Source organism: Schistocerca serialis, chromosome 2 (genome assembly GCF_023864345.2).
Source record: "Schistocerca serialis cubense isolate TAMUIC-IGC-003099 chromosome 2, iqSchSeri2.2, whole genome shotgun sequence".
NCBI classification, from domain to species: Eukaryota; Metazoa; Arthropoda; class Insecta; order Orthoptera; family Acrididae; genus Schistocerca; species Schistocerca serialis.
The window spans coordinates 479,206,892-479,225,496 of NC_064639.1; the positions used below are offsets into that span (position 1 = coordinate 479,206,892).

Sequence of the window (18,605 nt, forward strand, 5' to 3'; positions counted from 1 at the left end):
CGTAACACTCAATTTCTAATTTATAACTATCTGTAAATGTCACTATGCGTATGTTTTAAAGTTAACTGTTACAAGTTGTGTGTGTTCTCCAAGCAGTGAGTTGCAAATAAAGTTGTCCTGTAATTATGTGTCATGCCTGCATTGTCAAATCACATCCCAACTAACACTCCTCCTCCTTCCTTCCCTTACTCTAGAAAATACCCTAATAATCTACAGAGAACCCTCACTTAAGGCCATCCCATAAGCACAATTCAAATAACGAACAAAACAAATTGCAAAAATACACACTTATGAGTAATGTTTCGCATAATGAGTGACAACGATTTACTGTGATGTCACCAGACGTTCACGCGCAGCAGGGGAACGTTCAACAATATGAACAACTCTCATTGCCGGCAGCGTCATATGAATGCTGTTTCTAGTACAAACTGCAGTCTGGGTTTAGCACTCCTCCCGCTGCCATCTTAGTGCAGCTTGTGATCACACATTTTCCTAAACCTGTGTTCACAGTGTTTTTTGTGAGCAAATTTTCATAACCTTCGTAGATATGTTCCCAAACAAAGCCGGACGATCATGTTGTTGTTGTTGTTGTTGTTGTTGTTGTTGTTGTGGTCTTCAGTCCTGAGACTCGTTTGATGCAGCTCTCCATGCTACTCTATCCTGTGCAAGCTTCTTCATCTCCCAGTACCTACTGCAACCTACATCCTTCTGAGTCTGCTTAGTGTATTCATCTCTTGGTCTCCCTCTACGATTTTTACCCTCCACACTGCCCTCCAATACTAACTCGGTGATCCCTTGATCCCTCAGAACATGTCCTACCAACCGATCCCTTCTTCTAGTCAAGTTGTGCCACAAACTTCTGTTCTCCCCAATCCTATTCAATACCTCCTCATTAGTTATGTGATCTACCCATCTAATCTTCAGCATTCTTCTGTAGCACTGCATTTCAAAAGCTTCTATTCTCTTCTCGTCCCAACTATTTATCGTCCATGTTCCATACATGGCTACACTCCATACAAATACTTTCAGAAACGACTTCCTGACACTTAAATCAATACTCGATGTTAACAAATTTCTCTTCTTCAGAAACGCTTTCCTTGCCATTGCCAGTCTACATTTTATATCCTCTCTACTTTGACCATCATCAGTTATTTTGCTCCCCAAATAGCAAAACTTCTTTACTACTTTACGTGTCTCATTTCCTAATCTAATTCCCTCAGCATCACCCGATTTAATTTGACTACATTCCACTATCCTCGTTTTGCTTTTGTTGATGTTCATCTTATATCCTCCTTTCAAGACACTATCCATTCCATTCAACTGCTCTTCCAAGTCCTTAGCTGTCTCTGACAGAATTATAATGTCATCAGCAAACCTCTAAGTTTTTATTTCTTCTCCATGGATTTTAATACCTACTCCGAATTTTTCTTTTGTTTCCTTCACTGCTTGCCCAATATACAGATCGAATAACATCGGGGAGAGACTACAACCCTGTCTCACTCCCTTCCCAACCACTGCTTCCCTTTCATGTCCCTCGACTCTTATAACTGCCATCTGGTTTCTGTACAAATTGTAAATAGCCTTTCGTTCCCTGTATTTTACCCCTGCCACCTTCAGAATTTGAAAGAGAGTATTCCAGTCAACATTGTCAAAAGCTTTCTCCAAGTCTACAAATGCTAGAAACATAGGTTTGCCCTTCCTTAATCTAGCTTCTAAGATAAGTCATAGGGTCAGTATTGCCTCACGTGTTCCAACATTTCTACGGAATCCAAACTGATCTTCCCCAAGGTCGGCTTCTTCCAGTTTTTCCATTCGTCTGTAAAGAATTCGTGTTAGTATCTTGCAGCTGTGACTTATTAAACTGATAGTTCGATAATTTTCACATCTGTCAACACCTGCTTTCTTTGGTATTGGAATTATATTCTTCTTGAAGTTGAAGGGAATTTTGCCTGTCTCATACATCTTGCTCACCAGATGGTAGAGTTTTGTCAGGACTGGCTCTCCCAAGGCCATCAGTAGTTCTAATGCAATGTTGTCCCGGGGCCTTGTTTCAACTCAGGTCTTTCACTGCTCTGTCAAACTCTTCACGCAGTGTCATATCTCCCATTTCATCTTCATCAACATCCTCTTCCATTTCCATAATATTGTCCTCAAGTACATCGCCCTTGTATAGACCCTCTATATACACCTTCCACCTTTCTGCCTTCCCTTCTTTGCTTAGAACTGGGTTTCCATCTGAGCTCTTGATGTTCATACAAGTGGTTCTCTTTTCTCCAAAGGTCTCTTTAATTTTCCTGTAGGCAGTATCTATCTTACCCCTAGTGAGATAAGCCTCTACATCCTTACATTTGTCCTCTAGCCATGACTGCTTAGCCATTTTGCGCTTCCTGTCTATCTCATTTTTGAGACGTTTGTATTCCTTTTTGCCTGCTTCATTTACTGCATTTTTATATTTCTCCTTTCATCAATTAAGTTCAATATTTCTTCTGTTACCCAAGGATTTCTACTAGCCCTTGTCTTTTTACCTACTTGATCCTCTGCTGCCTTTACTACTTCATCCCTCAAAGCTACCCATTCTTCTTCTACTGTATTTCTTTCCCACTTTCCTGTCAATTGTTCCCTCATGCTCTCCCTGAAACTCTGTACAACCTCTGGTTTAGTCAGTTTATCCAGGTCCCATCTCCTTAAATTCCCACCATTTTGCAGTTTCTTCAGTTTTAATCTACAGATCATCACCAATAGATTGTGGTCAGAGTCCACATCTGCCCCTGGAAATGTCTTACAATTTAAAACCTGGTTCCTTAATCTCTGTCTTACCATTATATAATCTATCTGAAACCTGTCAGTATCTCCAGGCTTCTTCCATGTATACAGCCTTCTTTTATGATTCTTGAACCAAGTGTTAGCTATGATTAAGTTGTGCTCTGTGCAAAATTCTACCAGGCGGCTTCCTCTTTCATTTCTTCCCTCCAATCCATATTCACCTACTATGTTTCCTTCTCTCCCTTTTCCTACTACCGAATTCCAGTCACCCATGACTATTAAATTTTCGTCACCCTTCACTATCTGAATAATTTATTTTATTTCATCATACATTTCTTCAATTTCTTCGTCATCTGCAGAGCTAGTTGGCATACAAACTTGTACTACTGTAGTAGGTGTGGGCTTCGTATCTATCTTGGCCACAATAATGCGTTTACTATGCTGTTTGTAGTAGCTTACCCGCATTCCTATTTTCCTATTCATTATTAAACCTACTCCTGCATTACCCCTATTTGATTTTGTGTTTATAACCCTGCAGTCACCTGACCGGAAGTCTTGTTCCTCCTGCCACCAAACTTCGCTAATTCCCACTATATCTAACTTTAACCCATCCATTTCCATTTTAAAATTTTCTAATCTACCTGCTCGATTAAGGGATCTAACATTCCATGCTCCGATCCGTAGAATGCCAGTTTTCTTTCTCCTGATAACGACGTCCTCTTGAGTAGTCCCCGCCCGGAGATCCGAATGGGGGACTATTTTACCTCCGGAATATTTTACCCAAGAGGACGCCATCGTCATTTAACCATACAGTAAAGCTGCATGCCCTCGGGAAAAATGACGGCTGTAGTTTCCCCTTGCTTTCAGCTGTTCGCAGTACCAGCATAGCAAGGCCGTTTTGGTTAGTGTTACAAGGCCAGATCAGTCAATCATCCAGACTGTTGCCCTTGCAACTACTGAAAAGGCTGCTGCCCCTCTTCAGGAACCACACGTTTGTCTGGCCTCTCAACAGATACCCCTCCGTTGTGGTTGCACCTGTATCGCTGAGGCACGCAAGCCTCCCCACCAACGGGAAGGTCCATGGTTCATGGGGGGGGGGCAGACAATCATAGGAGAAAGAAAATGACCTTAGAAATGAAACAAAATCATTGAAAAACGTGAACATAGTGTGAGCGTTGCTGATTTAGCGTGTACATACATGAACTATTTGCATTATCCTCAAGAACAAGGACAAAATTAAGGAGACAGATGCTAAACAACTGCTTCATATTCTGGATTATGTCGAAGGGCTGTTCCTTATATGGATAAATGAAAAGTAATTGCAAGGTGAGAATGATTTTCGCTGACCTTGTTAAGAAGACGCCTAAATCATCAGTGGTCGAAGAAGTGTTATGGAAAGCCGTGGGTGGTTTGAGAAGTTTAAAAGAACAATTGGCACCCACAGCACTGCGAGGCACGGCGAAGCAGCTAGTTCCGATACAAAGGCAGCTGAGAATTTCATCAGCAACTTCAAGGTGCTCATAGATTCTGAGGGTTATCTGCTACAATATGTTTGTAATTTTGACAACACAGGTCTACTCTGGAAAAAGGTACCAAAGCGTACCTTTGAAGCAGCAGAGGAGAATGCACTGCCCAGTCACAAGCCGATGAAAGTTAATCTCACACTGCTATTCTGAGCCAACGCAGCAAAATTAAACTGCTGCTTGTTTACCATTCAGAAACTCCACAAGCCTTCAAGAATTATTAAGTCCAGAAGAGCAGGTTAAATGTGATGTGGAGGTCCAACAACAAGGATTGCGTAATACATGATCTTTTTTGTGTAGGATCAATGAAGTGTTTGGTCCTCTGGTGAATAAAAACGTTTTCTTGAGATGGATCTGCCACTCCATGTCTTGTTCGTTATGGACAACACTGACCAAATTTCAATTCATCAAGATATAATTTCTGTCTCCCAACACCACTGTTATCCCAGCCTACAGACTAGCAGATTATTTCTAGAAGATGCTCTACACTAAAGCATTCTTCAAGCATTGTTCAGAATAGACTGACATTGTCTGCGTCAAGATGATCAAGAAAGCATGGGAAGGGGTTACAAGGAACTCTCACTTACACTTGGCAGAAGCTTTGTCCAGAGTGCATTGTCGAATGTGACAAAGCATTTGCGTCAGTACCTGTGGAGCCTGTAGTCAATGAAATTGTGTATTTGGCCAACAGCATGGGACTAGAATGATATCAATGATGTTGCGGAAGATCACAACCAAGACCTAACCACCAAAGAGCTTATGAGCTGCAGTGTGTTACACAGCAGGAAGTTGTTGAAAGGAGTTCGGAGGAGGAGGAGGAGGAGGAGGAGGAGGAGGTGGAGGAGGAGGTGGTAACAGCAAAGCAAACGTCTTCTGATGCAATAAGAGAATGCTGAAAGCATGGGTATCAGTCGCATAATACATTGAAAATCATCACCCCAATAAAGCAGTCATTATGCATGCTACAAATTTATTTGATGATAATGCTGTGTTGCATTTTCGTCAAGTTTTGAAGTGTCAGTTTCCTAATAAAAAAGAATTAGTTCTGTATCATGAATAGTAAAGTACATAATAACTGTATGTGTAATTTTCTTTGAACAAATGGCATGAATAACTTAAAACTTTTAGTACTTTTTCTGCATGGAATGCATTATCGTATTTTACATTAATTTATATGGGATAAATTGTATCGCTTAATGAGTGTTTCACACTACGAGTAAGATTCTGAACTGAAGTACATTCTGTGCGCATGGAACAACCAAGACCTCAAAATAACTACAACATCAAGGAATGACACATGGGACAAATATATATTGCAGGAAAGAAAACTTTAGCACAAATCTTTAGTTGGGCCAGGTACAAGTACATTTATACTGTTTGCACTTAATATTAAGTTAGGCCTGATGAATCACACAAAGTCTTGAGAAACAGAGAAGATTTTAATCATGTGAAAGAAGTCTTTCCCCCTAGATCAGTGATGCCAATTTGAAAGAAGATGTGTTCACTGCACCACAATACAGAAAATTACACTTGAGACGTCCGACACTAAACTCATAGAAAAAAATTTTAAGTTTGCTAACAATTGTTAGTGACGTACTGGGTATTTAAGTGCTAACACACTTTGATCACTGAAACATGTACAGCCAGGAATTTTAACTTAAGATTTATATAATGAATAGCTTACAAACCTGCTTTGCTACAAAAATTGGAGCTGGTCCTGCCTTCAGACTGGGATCATATCCTGCACCAACTTGTGTGTCCCAGTTCTCTTCACAGTCAATTTCTGGCACATCAAATGGAGCTGCTTTTATTTCACCCGAGTCTGCCTCATCCGTAAGACGATAAAATTGCTGCTCAATTATTTTCTTGCTGGGACAAGTCTTCAGATGATACTGGTAATCAGGCACAGGAACAACATGAGTAGCATTAAATGGGCAGATCTGCATTTCTGCCATGGGATGATTTCTGCGGCATTTTACTATATGTATCTGCATTCTAGATCTTCGTATCTGATGAGCCTTCTCATAAGGGCATGTCTCAAGAGGGTCATCTTGGTCTGTGTACATTATGATGCCTGCGGAGGAATTACACATGGAGAAAAGTTAATGCCAATTAAAGAGTTGTAGCACAAATTTCAAGTACTATTATAATAAATCATTTCTTACTATGCAGTTACTATCTAACACACTCTTGCACACTCTATCATCAAAGGAAATGTAACCTGTATTTTATTTCAGATTGGTTTAGCTTTTCTAAACAAAATTTTACAAATGGAAGATTGGATAAACAAAGAAATTTAAATGGGCCATAAGAAAAATAGGAGCAGTATGTTCAAGTTTACTTCAGCTTTGGACAGGTTTTTTTTCAGTATTTAAGGTCTTCCCTTTTACCATATTTTATAGCTCATTACAAAAATCAAGAAAAATTTTAGCAAATTCAGCCATGTTGCTAGATGCAGGACAGAAACACTTGATGTTTCCAAAGTAATGGGGATATTATGCAAGTCCTGTAATCTGGGGGGGGGATTAAATATTTACATTGCATTAAGCCATATCAAGTAATCTACAGGTCTCACTATCGTAACTGAATTTGTTCAAATTTGGTGTGCAGATCTGTTAAATGACCAAAGAAAGATTTACAAACTTTCAGCTCTCAAATTTTAATACCAATCCTGCAGAAAAATTCAGAGAACTATGTTAAAGCTCTCCCTTCACTATATACAGCTTTTTGTGACAATTATGCACTTTAAAGTAGATAGTACAGCACAGTTAAATAGACACATACACTATCACAAAATGAGAAACGGGAACAAATTAACTATATAGGAAGTAGCTCAAATTAACAAAGAAAGATTCTTTAGCTGTTATGGATACTGTATACAATAAGTGACCACTAACAATAAAATGTATTGAAAGGGCATCTGTATTCAGAAATAATTAAGAGATTAATGTAGTCTTTTCATCTATGTAGCCCAAGAGTGCCTAGAAGTTACATCTACATCTACGCGATTACTCTGCTATTCACAAAAAAGTGCCTGGCAGAGGGTTCAATGAACCACCTTCATGCTGTCTCTCTACCGTTCCACTCTCAAACGGCACGCGGGAAAAATGAGCACTTAAATTTTTCTGTGCAAGCCCTGAGTTCTCTTATTTTATCGTGATGATCATTTCTCCCTATGTAGGTGGGTACCAACAGAATGTTTTCGCAACCTGAGGAGAAAACTGGTGATTGAAATTTCATGAGAAGATCCCGTTGCAACAAAAAACGCCTTTCTTTTAATGATTGCCACTCCAATTCACTTATGTCTGTGACACTATCTCCCCTATTTCGCGATCATACAAAACAAGCTGCCCTTCTTTGTACTTTTTCAATGTCATCTGTCAGTCCCACCTGATGCGGATCCCACATCGCACAGCAATACTCGAGAATAGGGCGGATAAGTGTGGTGTAAGCAGTCTATTTGGTAGACCTGTTGCACCTTCTAAGTGTTCTGCCAATGAATCGTAGTCTTTGGTTAGCTCTACCCACAATATTATCTATGTGATCGTTCCAATTTAGGTTATTTGTAATTGTAATCCTTAAGTATTTAGATGAATTTACAGCCTTCAGATTTGTGTGACCTATCGCGTAATCGAAATTTAGCTGATTTCTTTTAGTATTCATGTGAATAACTTCACACTTTTCCTGACTGGTGGGTTCATGATATGAAACCCACAAGCAACAATGTCATAAAAAAAAGTTTCCATTCAAAGTGAAGCAACAATTCTCATACACAAAAAGCCTGGAAAAATTGTGTGTGAAAAACAACAAAAAACAGAATAGATTCAAGTTTGGTTCAAGTGATGGAAAAAACAACTTCACAGAAATGGACAGTGTGCCATTACTAAGATTAAAAAATAAAGTCAGTGCTATGAAAACTGAAGGTGTAAAGAAACTCCTTAAGTATTTTGACGACAACACTCAGATGACTCAAGAATGTTTTATACATAGAAACTCTTCAAGGTCGCAGTAACAATGGCGCTGACAAAGCTAAAGCTGCAACAATATATGATTATGATGAACCAATTTATTACAAGGATTGTAATATATTAACTTTCCAGTTATTCACAAATAACAGGCCATTGGTTATTCTAAGGAATTGTGATACGTGTAGTGGTTCAATTTTGCAAAAGCTTTGTGGTTTCATTGCGTATTTCCTTGTAATACTTCCACAAAATTATTATTTGGATGCAACTTTTATTTAATACCCCAGTGAGAAAAAAAATCTAATGTGTTTTTACATTTCTGTTTCATGTGTTTCTAAAGTTATTCAATAAAAGGTGTTTCTTGAAATTTTATTTCTTTTAGATTTTCAGTTTTGCAAGAAATGACTTCTGGAGACTAGAAATCTACTATGTAGGAATGAGCATGGGTTTCGAAAAAGATGATCGTGTGAAACCCAGCTTGCGCTATTCGTCCACGACACTGAGGGCCGTAGACATAGGTTCTCAGATAGATGACGTGTTTCTTGACTTCCTCAAGACGTTCGATACAGTTCCCACAGTAGTCTAATGAACAAAGTAAGAGCATATGGACTATCAGACCAATTGTGTGATTTGATTGAAGAGTTCCTAGATAACAGAACGCGGCATGTCATTCTCAATGGAGAGAAGTCTTCCAAAGTAAGAGTGATTTCAGGTGTGCCACAGGGGAGTGTCGTAGGACCGTTGCTATTCGCATTATATATAAATGAATTTGTGGATAACATCGGAAGTTCACTGAGGCTTTTTGTGGATGATGCTGTGGTATATCGAGAAGTTGTAACAATGGAAAATTGTACTGAAATGCAGGAGGATCTGCAACAAATTGACGCATGGTGCAGGGAATGGCAATTGAATCTCAATGTAGGCAAGTGTAATGTGCTGCGAATACACAGAAAGAAAGATCCTTTATCATTTAGCTACAATATAGCAGGTCAGCAACTGGAATCAGTTAATTCCATAAATTATCTGGGAGTAGGCATTAGGAGTGACTTAAAATGGAATGATCATATAAAGTTGATCATCGGTAAAGCAGTCGCAAATGCAATCTGAAAACAAACGAAGTAGGTTACAGTACACTTGTTTGCCCACTGCTTGAACACTGCTCACCAGTGTGGCATCCGTACCAGATAGGGTTGATGGAAGAGAGAGAAGATCCAACGGAGAGCAGCGCGCTTCGTTACAGGATCATTTAGCAATCGCAAAAACGTAATGGAGATGATAGATAAACTCCAGTGGAAGACTTTGCAGTAGAGACGCTCAGTAGCTCGGTACAGCCTTTTGTTGAAGTTTCGAGAATATACCTTCACCACGGAGTCAAGCAGTATATTGCTCACTCCTAAGTACATCTCACGAAGAGACCATGAGGATAATATCAGAGAGATTAGAGCCCACACAGAGGCATACCGACAATATTTCTTTCCACGAACAATATGAGGCTGGACTAGAAGAGAGACCGATAGAGGTACTCAAAGTACCCTCCGCCACACACCGTCAGGTGGCTTGAGGAGTGTGGATATAGATGTAGATATAGATGTAGATGTAGATGTAGAGTAGATTTCTTGCATCAACATCATGCCAAAATTGACCTTGGACAACGAACTGTGGAACATGGTGGAATGTTATTTCAGGTAGGGGAAACTGTTGTCAATGCAGAGCTGTTGCAAGGGGCATTCAATGTAATGAACAAACCAACTGAGCCATGTACATTAGCATTAAGGCTTAATTCGAGTAAGTGTGTGTCTAGTGGCACCGGGAAGTCACTTTGGGTAAGTGTAGAGGCAAGTTTACCTGTGGGTACGATATGTGATATTGAACCATTGGAGGATAATGAAGTTTTGGATCCATTAGGTTGTTTTGTGAAATGCTTGCGGAGTATGGATGTAGATGTAGAAATGGTCCTCAACCACATTTCTATCTTATCGTGCTTATAGTAAGGAACTCTTTAGTGGTGGGTATTCATCTAAGCAGGATTAAGTTTTCATCGAATTAAGATGTGTTTATTGTGTTATACATATAATTGAAATTGTATACGTTCTTATTATATCTATAGAATGCACTTTATCAACAAATGAATAATGGAGTTAATTAAAAAAGTACAACAGCAAAAGGAAAAGTACAACAGCAAAAGGAAAAGTACAACAGCAAAAGGAAAAGTACAACAGCAAAAGGAAAAGTACAACAGCAAAAGGAAAAGTACAACAGCAAAAGGAAAAGTACAACAGCAAAAGGAAAAGTACAACAGCAAAAGGAAAAGTACAACAGCAAAAGGAAAAGTACAACAGCAAAAGGAAAAGTACAACAGCAAAAGGAAAAGTACAACAGCAAAAGGAAAAGTACAACAGCAAAAGGAAAAGTACAACAGCAAAAGGAAAAGTACAACAGCAAAAGGAAAAGTACAACAGCAAAAGGAAAAGTACAACAGCAAAAGGAAAAGTACAACAGCAAAAGGAAAAGTACAACAGCAAAAGGAAAAGTACAACAGCAAAAGGAAAAGTACAACAGCAAAAGGAAAAGTTATCTGCACTTTCCTCTACTGAATTTAAATGTCCAATAGATATTCGAAATGTTTTCAAATGTAAATTGAAGTAGTTTCTCCTTAATGGCTCCTTTAACATGGATGAGTTAGACTGGTAAGCTTTTAGACACATGAAAACCCACAAATAATTTGTCTATCCAATATTTTGCTTAACTGACACACGGTAACATTTATCACGAAAATGATAAGCAGAAAAAATGCTGTCGGGGCACACAAAAGGCTAATAGGCTCCTTTTTAAAAGGCTGACTGAGAAGTGAGGTACCAGCTACCTCGTTCTACTTTCCTCAGCACCTCTAAAAATTTTCCCAAAAAAATATGGTATGTGAACATATTCACTCTTTAACATGCAACTCACATCTTATTCCCACAAGCACCCTTAACTGCAACTCACTCACACCCACTATTGCTAGTCCATTACTCATATCCATCCACTACCACTTGCCCGTTCTCATTCATTCATCCCAACTCACTGTCATTATATCTGAGTGTCTATCTTTCACTGCCTTCTGTCTCACAGCCAGTCTCTCTGGTTCTGTCCTCCTCCTCCTCCTCCTCCTCCTCCACCCCCCCCCTCCAACCACCTTCACCTCCTCTCACTATTACAGACTCTCAAGAGACTCACCCTTGCTCTCTCTCTCACTATCACTATCTCTTTCATTCCTTCTTAATGCCGCTGCTTCTTTCCACTGTCACTATCTCTCTCTCTCTCTTTCACACTGTCATCATCATAGACGTCATCATCATCATCATCATCATCATCATCATCATCATCATCATCATCATCATCATCATCATCATCATCATCATCATCATCATCATCATCATCATCATCATCTCTATCTCTTACCCACATTCTCCTCCTCAATTTCTCTCCCACTGATACTGTCTCCTTCACTTGTTTCCTAGCACTGTTCTGTCATTGTCTACTACACTGAAGCAGCAAAGAAACTGGCATAGGCACGTGTATCCAAATAGAGAGATATTTAGACAGGCAGATTATGGTGTTGTGGTCAGCAATGCCTATGTAAGACAAGTGACTGTCACAGTTGTTAGATTGGTTACTGCTGCTGCAGGGGCAGATTATCAAGGTTTAAGTGAATTTGAATGTGGTGATATAGTCAGCACACAAACGATGGTACACAGCATCTCCGAGGTAGCGATGAAGTGAGGATTTTCCCGTACGACCATTTCAAGAGTGTACTGTGAATATCAGGAAACTGGTCAAACATAAAAATCTCCAACATCACTGTGGCTGGAAAAAGATACTGCAAGAATGGGACCAACAATGCAAATTTATGCAGATTTCAATGCTGGACCATCAACAAGCGTCATTCAAAGAAACATCATCGATATGGATTTTCGGAGTCTAAGGCCCACTTGTGTACCCATGATGACAGCACAAGACAAAGCTTTACGCAATCCCTGGGCCCATCAACACCAACATTGGACTGTTGATGACTGGGAACATGTTACCTGGTCAGACGAGTCTGGTTTCAAATTGAATCAAGCAGACATGGATATGGAGACAACTTCGTGAATACGTGGACCTTGCATGTCAGCAAGGAAATGTTCCAACTGGTGGAGGCATTGTAATGGCGCGGGGCGTGTGCAGTTGGAGTGATATGGGACCCCTGGCACCTCTACATATGACTGACAGGTGACACGTACATAAGCATCCTGTCTCATCATCTGCATTCGTTCATATCCATTGTACATTCCGAGACTTTGGCAAATCCAGCAGGACAATGCGACACCTCACACACCCAGAATTGCTACAGAGTGGCTCCAGGAACACTTATGAGTTAGAACACTTCCGCTGGCCACCGAACTCCCCGGACACGAATGTTATTGATTATATCTGGGATGCCTTGCAATGTGCTGTTCAGAAGAGATCTCAACCTGCTCTTACTCTTACAAATACAGGGTGTTACAAAAAGGTACGGCCAAACTTTCAGGAGACATTCCTCACACACAAAGAAAGAAAATATGTTATGTGGACATGTGCCCAGAAACACTTACTTTCCATGTTAGAGCTCATTTTATTACTTCTCTTCAAATCACATTAATCATGGAATGGAAACACACAGCAACAGAACGTACCAGCGTGACTTCAAACACTTTGTTACAGGAAATGTTCAAAATGTCCTCCGTTAGCGAGGATACATGCATCCACCCTCCGTTGCATGGAATCCCTGACGAGCTGATGCAGCCCTGGAGAATGGCATATGGTATCACAGCTGTCCACAATACGAGCACGAAGAGTCTCTACATTTGGTACCGGGGTTGCGTAGACAAGAGCTTTCAAATGCCCCCATAAATGAAAGTCAAGAGGGTTGAGATCAGGAGAGCGTGGAGGCCATGGAATTGGTCCGCCTCTACCAATCCATTGGTCACCGAATCTGTTGTTGAGAAGCTTCGACTGAAACGTGCAGGAGTTCCATCGTGCATGAACCACATGTTGTGTCGTACTTGTAAAGGCACATGTTCTAGCAGCACAGGTAGAGTATCCCGTATGAAATCATGATAACGTGCTCCATTGAGCGTAGGTGGAAGAACATACTGACGAAGCTAAAATGAGCTCTAACATGGAAATTAAGCGTTTCCGGACACATGTCCACATAACATCTTTTCTTTATTTGTGTGTGAGGAACGTTTCCTGGAAGTTTGGCCGTACCTTTTTGTAACATCCTGTTTATGGACAGCCCTTCAGGATTCATGGTGTCCGTTTCCTCCAGCAATACTTCAGACATTGGTTGAGTCCATGGCATGTCGTGTTTTGACACTTCTGTGCACTCACGGGGCCCCTACACGACATCAGGCAGGTGTTTCTCTGGCTCTTCAGCATATGTTCCACTGCCACTACACCCCTCTTTCTCTCACATTACCACTGTCTTCTCAGCTCTTTCTGTGCACTTTATTACTTTTCAGTCTGTTTCCCACTGCCACTGCCACTGCCTGCTCTTCTCTTCGCACATAAAGTGCAGTTATATTCATATGCCAAAAGTTTTAAAGGTGCTGAGGAAGGTACACTTTGGCAGCAGATGCTACATTTTTCAAAGTCTTTTAAAACAAGAGCGTATTTGATTCTTTTGTCTTCAGATTGAAGCATTTTTCCACAAGTTTCCTTTTTTTGTTGTTACATCCAGGCATGTCACTCATATTAAATTAACTTTATGAGTCAGTAGAATTCTGACAGTTTACTTACTGTGAAACTGACATAACGCGACATTATATAATTTTATACCTCAGACAGGGTTTTGTGTGCACAAAAGTTTTGCACGTGCCTCAGTACAACAACACAGGATTCCCAGAAGCCTTGTGATAACGGAGACACTTTACAGCATATTTTCCCATGCCAAGTCTCTTTATCCATATTGCAATACAAAAGTAAGTCATGTATATGAAAGAATGGGAAATGTTACGAAAAATTTACTTGACAATTATAAGATGATCATTTAAACAAAAATTTACACGTTTTCCGTTTAAACCAACTGCAGGAAAGAAACTGGTGTGCTGTGAAAATGTGCAGTTTCTCTTTCATCCTCACAGTCAGTTTTAAGCATGATAGCAGGTAATTTAAACTATTACACAAACTTGTTTCTCCCGCATATATAATTTTTAAGGTGGGGGGGGGGGGGGGGGGGGGGGAATGGGAAGAGGTGTACCAAACTATATAATGTTTCACTTTCTTCCTCACAGTCCACTTTAAAACAAAATAGCAAAGTTGTGTTGACAGATGATTACTCAGAATGGCCAGACGTGGCTTTCAACTGGCATCCCCAATGCCATTCCAGTGTGCTAATACCAGCACTACCTCGCTCAGTTCACAAATCTAGCAGCAGTAGCACCAGGAGAGGTCTCTCGTGCCCTTATACTATTGGCCGCAAGCGATTAACCCATTCATTTTATTAGTAGGCCACGATTTTATTGCACCTGGAAGGGAGGACCTTTCGGGCAGCTTAACATGAGTTTTCATCATCGTACTTCACAAAAACACACCGAAACACTTGATAGTATACACACAACTCCTGAAATCATTCACAGTGCCACTGCACTTGTTGATTGTAAAGTCACCATGTGTTTTTGTAACAGTCACTGAAGGCCAAGTGGAATACCATCTCTGTTGGGTAGTAAGTGACAAACTCTCAATCAAGGATTAGTTGGCAATAACAAACAAGACTCAAGGTCAGAGGATGGGAAAAGGAGATGGACAGGAAGGAAGGCGGGGGAGTGTGACGGTGAGGGAGGAAATAGACAGTGTGGGGGGAGGGGGGCAGAGGAGGAGGGAGAGGTGGTTGTTCCGCCCCCCCCCCCCCCTTCCAATGGTTGGCTGATTTGTGGGGGAGGGGACCAAACAGTGATGTAATCGGTACTATCGGATTAGGGAAGGTATGCGGAAGGAAGTCTACCGTGCCCTTTCAAATGAACCATCCTGGAATTTTCGTGAAGGGATTTACGGAAATCATGAAAAACCTAAATCAGGATGGCTAAATACTGGTTTGAACCGTCGTCCTACCGAATCGCGAGTCCAGTGTGCTAACCGTTGCACCACCTCACTTGGTAGTTTTCAATGCTACGGATGTAATTGGTTAATTACCATAATTTTCCATGCAAAAAACTAAACTGCACCATTCACAGGCAATTTGATGCATTTTTCTTAGTGTGAGTTACATTCATCCCACTACCCCCTGCGTTTTTATAGTTTATGTACATACATAATAAGCAACAAAATATTCATAATTTGTTATGTAAATTAACCTTCTGGGTTTACCTAAGCAATTTTGATTATTTATTATGAAAAGTGAGTAACATATAGGGTATTAAGACTTTGGATTACTTTACATATGAACGTGTTATTGGAACTTTTACTTTGTATTCACATTTGTTGCCTTCATGTTGCATACAAATGTAACCACAACAAAGGTTTTGTTAAGACATCACACTAATGCTTTGCTGCTTCTACACAGTTCAACACTGACCGTGACCACCACTGCTGAATGACACAGTCTTTCAATTTTCTATTAATAATTATACATATATCCCAAAATGGGTTGTGCTTGTTACAAAACTTTTCCTTTTACATTCCTCTGGCTTCCCAACGACCACATTCAGAAACACCATATGACACACATGCGTTAACTTTTGTAATGAACTACGCTCCATCTTTTACAGCCATCCATTCTCAATCTGTCAGCAGTGAAACACCACTATGGACAAATCACTGACTTTTGTTCTATTTTGTAAACTAACGCTACCAACACTGACACAGCAGGCACTTGTTTACAACATTGCACCAGTTTAGAAATGGGTCAGTTATATCAAAACGACCAAAGGTTTGGAACTCATAACGTCATTATTTATTAGTTTTGTATGTAAAAAATTAAAATACCTGGAATATCTCAGAAGCACCCTTCCTGTTCTCTCTAAAAAAAATTATAGTTTCCACATGTCTACAAAGAACAGGTTGTATGATATAAAACTCTGAACATATTAGGAGCCTACATAAAAGAGCTACTTGAATGTAAACTACATATTTAGAAACACTATACTATAAATATAATATGATAAATCAAGTAACAAAAGTTACTTGAAAAAACTTCACAAGAATGATTTTAGCCACCTGCGTTTCTGTTGAGCGTTTTACTCGATTTTCTCCAATGAGGTATAAAAATACTATTTGGGGAATTTCCATTTTGTTCAATTTCATTAACAATTTTGCTTTAAATCTCACTTCTACACTTCCTTCTCAATTCATTTTTTATATATAAAATGAATTTATGACGACAGCTTTCACCAAAGTCTAGATCCTTCCAGTGAGCATCCTTAGCTCAACCTTTCCTAGCAGGCCTTTACAAACAGCTAATATTTTCAAGGATTTGATAAGAATATATAAATAATCTTAAACAAATGTCTTAAAATTTATTGTCCTTTTCAAGAATGCAAGCAACCTGCCACCATCTTCAAGATCTGGCACTTTTGGTTAAAGTAGTTTTAACCAACCCAACTTCATAACACTCAAATCTTCTGAGGAAGTATACTTGATTTACCATTCAATGATTATAGCTTAACCATTAGAATTTGTTAACTGCATACGTATTATCGATCATTTAAAAAAATACCAGAAATAGGCCTATTGGTCATAACTAAAGCCAAAAATAATTAAATTTCGTTTATCTGGTATTGACTTACAATACTGTTTCTCACAGACACACTGAGAACCTAGAGAAAATCTGATTTTCTAATTTTTTACCAATGATTTCGTACCTCCAAATTTAATTTCGCACAATTCGACCAAATGTGACCAACACTAATTCGGACATTTGGGTACAAATATAACACTTGTGAATGCTAGTGTGTGATAATTCACAAGCGACACAGTTTTATCTTAGTTACTGATGGAGATTTATCTACAGCATGACTCAACATCTAGATGAGGCTGAATCGGCTGTGGGATCGTAGCCTCTATACTAGGTTAAGGATTTCACGTTCAGAGCTTGAGGGTACAATGTTATGAGCTGCCTTTGTCAATATTGTAAGGAGTAATTTGGATGACTTGTACCAAAATCACACGGAATTGAAGCCTACTAGGTCCGATTTAACTGAAGAACCATGTAACACAAAATCTGGTCTACCGCTACGATTATACTCCCAATATCACCCCAACCAGTTCACAATGAAATTACATGGCCAGAATACGAACCAGGTGCGTCCGCCTTTCATCCACCATAAATTAGCTTCCGAAGACGATACATTGCCCACACAAATAAGATTTACTTACTGCTCAATACAAAGAGATGTACCTTTAAATGATTTAAAACTCCGACCAGTAAATTATCACGAAAATCAAATTAATAAATGTTCAGACTTTTCGTCAAAAAAACCTCTTATGACGCGCACACTAATTTATACCAAACACTCGCTCTGCCTTCCCAAACTTCACTTCATTATCCAGCAACCCAATAATCTTCAGACCTTCACGATAAGACAAATTTACTTACAACTTTCAAGCTCGGAGCACCTCTCGCCCACTATTTACACAAAACCCTGCTCGACATTGGTTCAAAGATAACAGCAGAAAAACACGACACGTCATTCGACACAGGGGAAGAATTGTACCACATTATTACATAGACCTGCTATACAATTAGTGCGGAGTACCATAAAAAATTCTACCATATGGATTAACACTTACTTCGCTAAACACAGTTATTTTCAATTAATAAAAAGTTCTTAGTTGAGAGGAGACCGCACAGAAACCACAGCCGCACGCGAAGCAGAAAAATCCTCACCGACAATGAAAAATTCCCAGACTTATCAATCAGACCTTTCCTCCAGAGAAATCCCCCGCCTTTTTTAGGAGTAGGTGGCCCTCTGAACGGAATATACCACGTCCGCGTAACGAAGACTGAATTGGAAATTAAGGTCGGGTCTGCCAGGAAGAAATTTTTTATATTGGTGGGGAGAAAGTGTCGTCGTTTGCTAATATCAGACGTTAACAAATCTTCAACGCCCTAATCGTTATCCATTATAGTAATGGATTTTGCGCTTTTGTTTCTTTTTAGGCTTTATTTCATTAGTTTGCTAGTTAGTTAGTTACTTTCACGTTCCATGGATTATTTTGCACGATAAAACGTCATGATGTGGAACGAGCTATTTTACACTCACACTGCAAATTAATTTGTACATCTATTTGTACTCTAAACATCACCATATAATAATTTTTTTACACACAGATTGAGTTAGCAATTCCTATCCACCAT

The 18,605-nt window shown here is 39.5% G+C and overlaps 1 protein-coding gene across 5 annotated transcripts in view; it reads right to left on the bottom strand.

Moving 5' to 3' along the window:
- Positions 1 to 18,273, bottom strand: part of LOC126457403 (gametocyte-specific factor 1 homolog) — a 35,690-nt gene extending 17,417 nt beyond the window's left edge. The window contains exons 1-2 of one of the 5 annotated variants that reach the window (XM_050093667.1): positions 18,135 to 18,273; positions 5,975 to 6,360 (exon numbers count right to left, since the gene is read on the bottom strand). In XM_050093667.1, coding sequence (XP_049949624.1) covers positions 5,975 to 6,352 — 378 coding nt within the window. In that variant the 5' untranslated portion in view covers positions 6,353 to 6,360; positions 18,135 to 18,273. The other 4 variants (XM_050093664.1, XM_050093663.1, XM_050093665.1 and 1 more) reach the window with 4 other exon arrangements.
- Between the last annotated feature and the right edge of the window lie 332 nt (positions 18,274 to 18,605).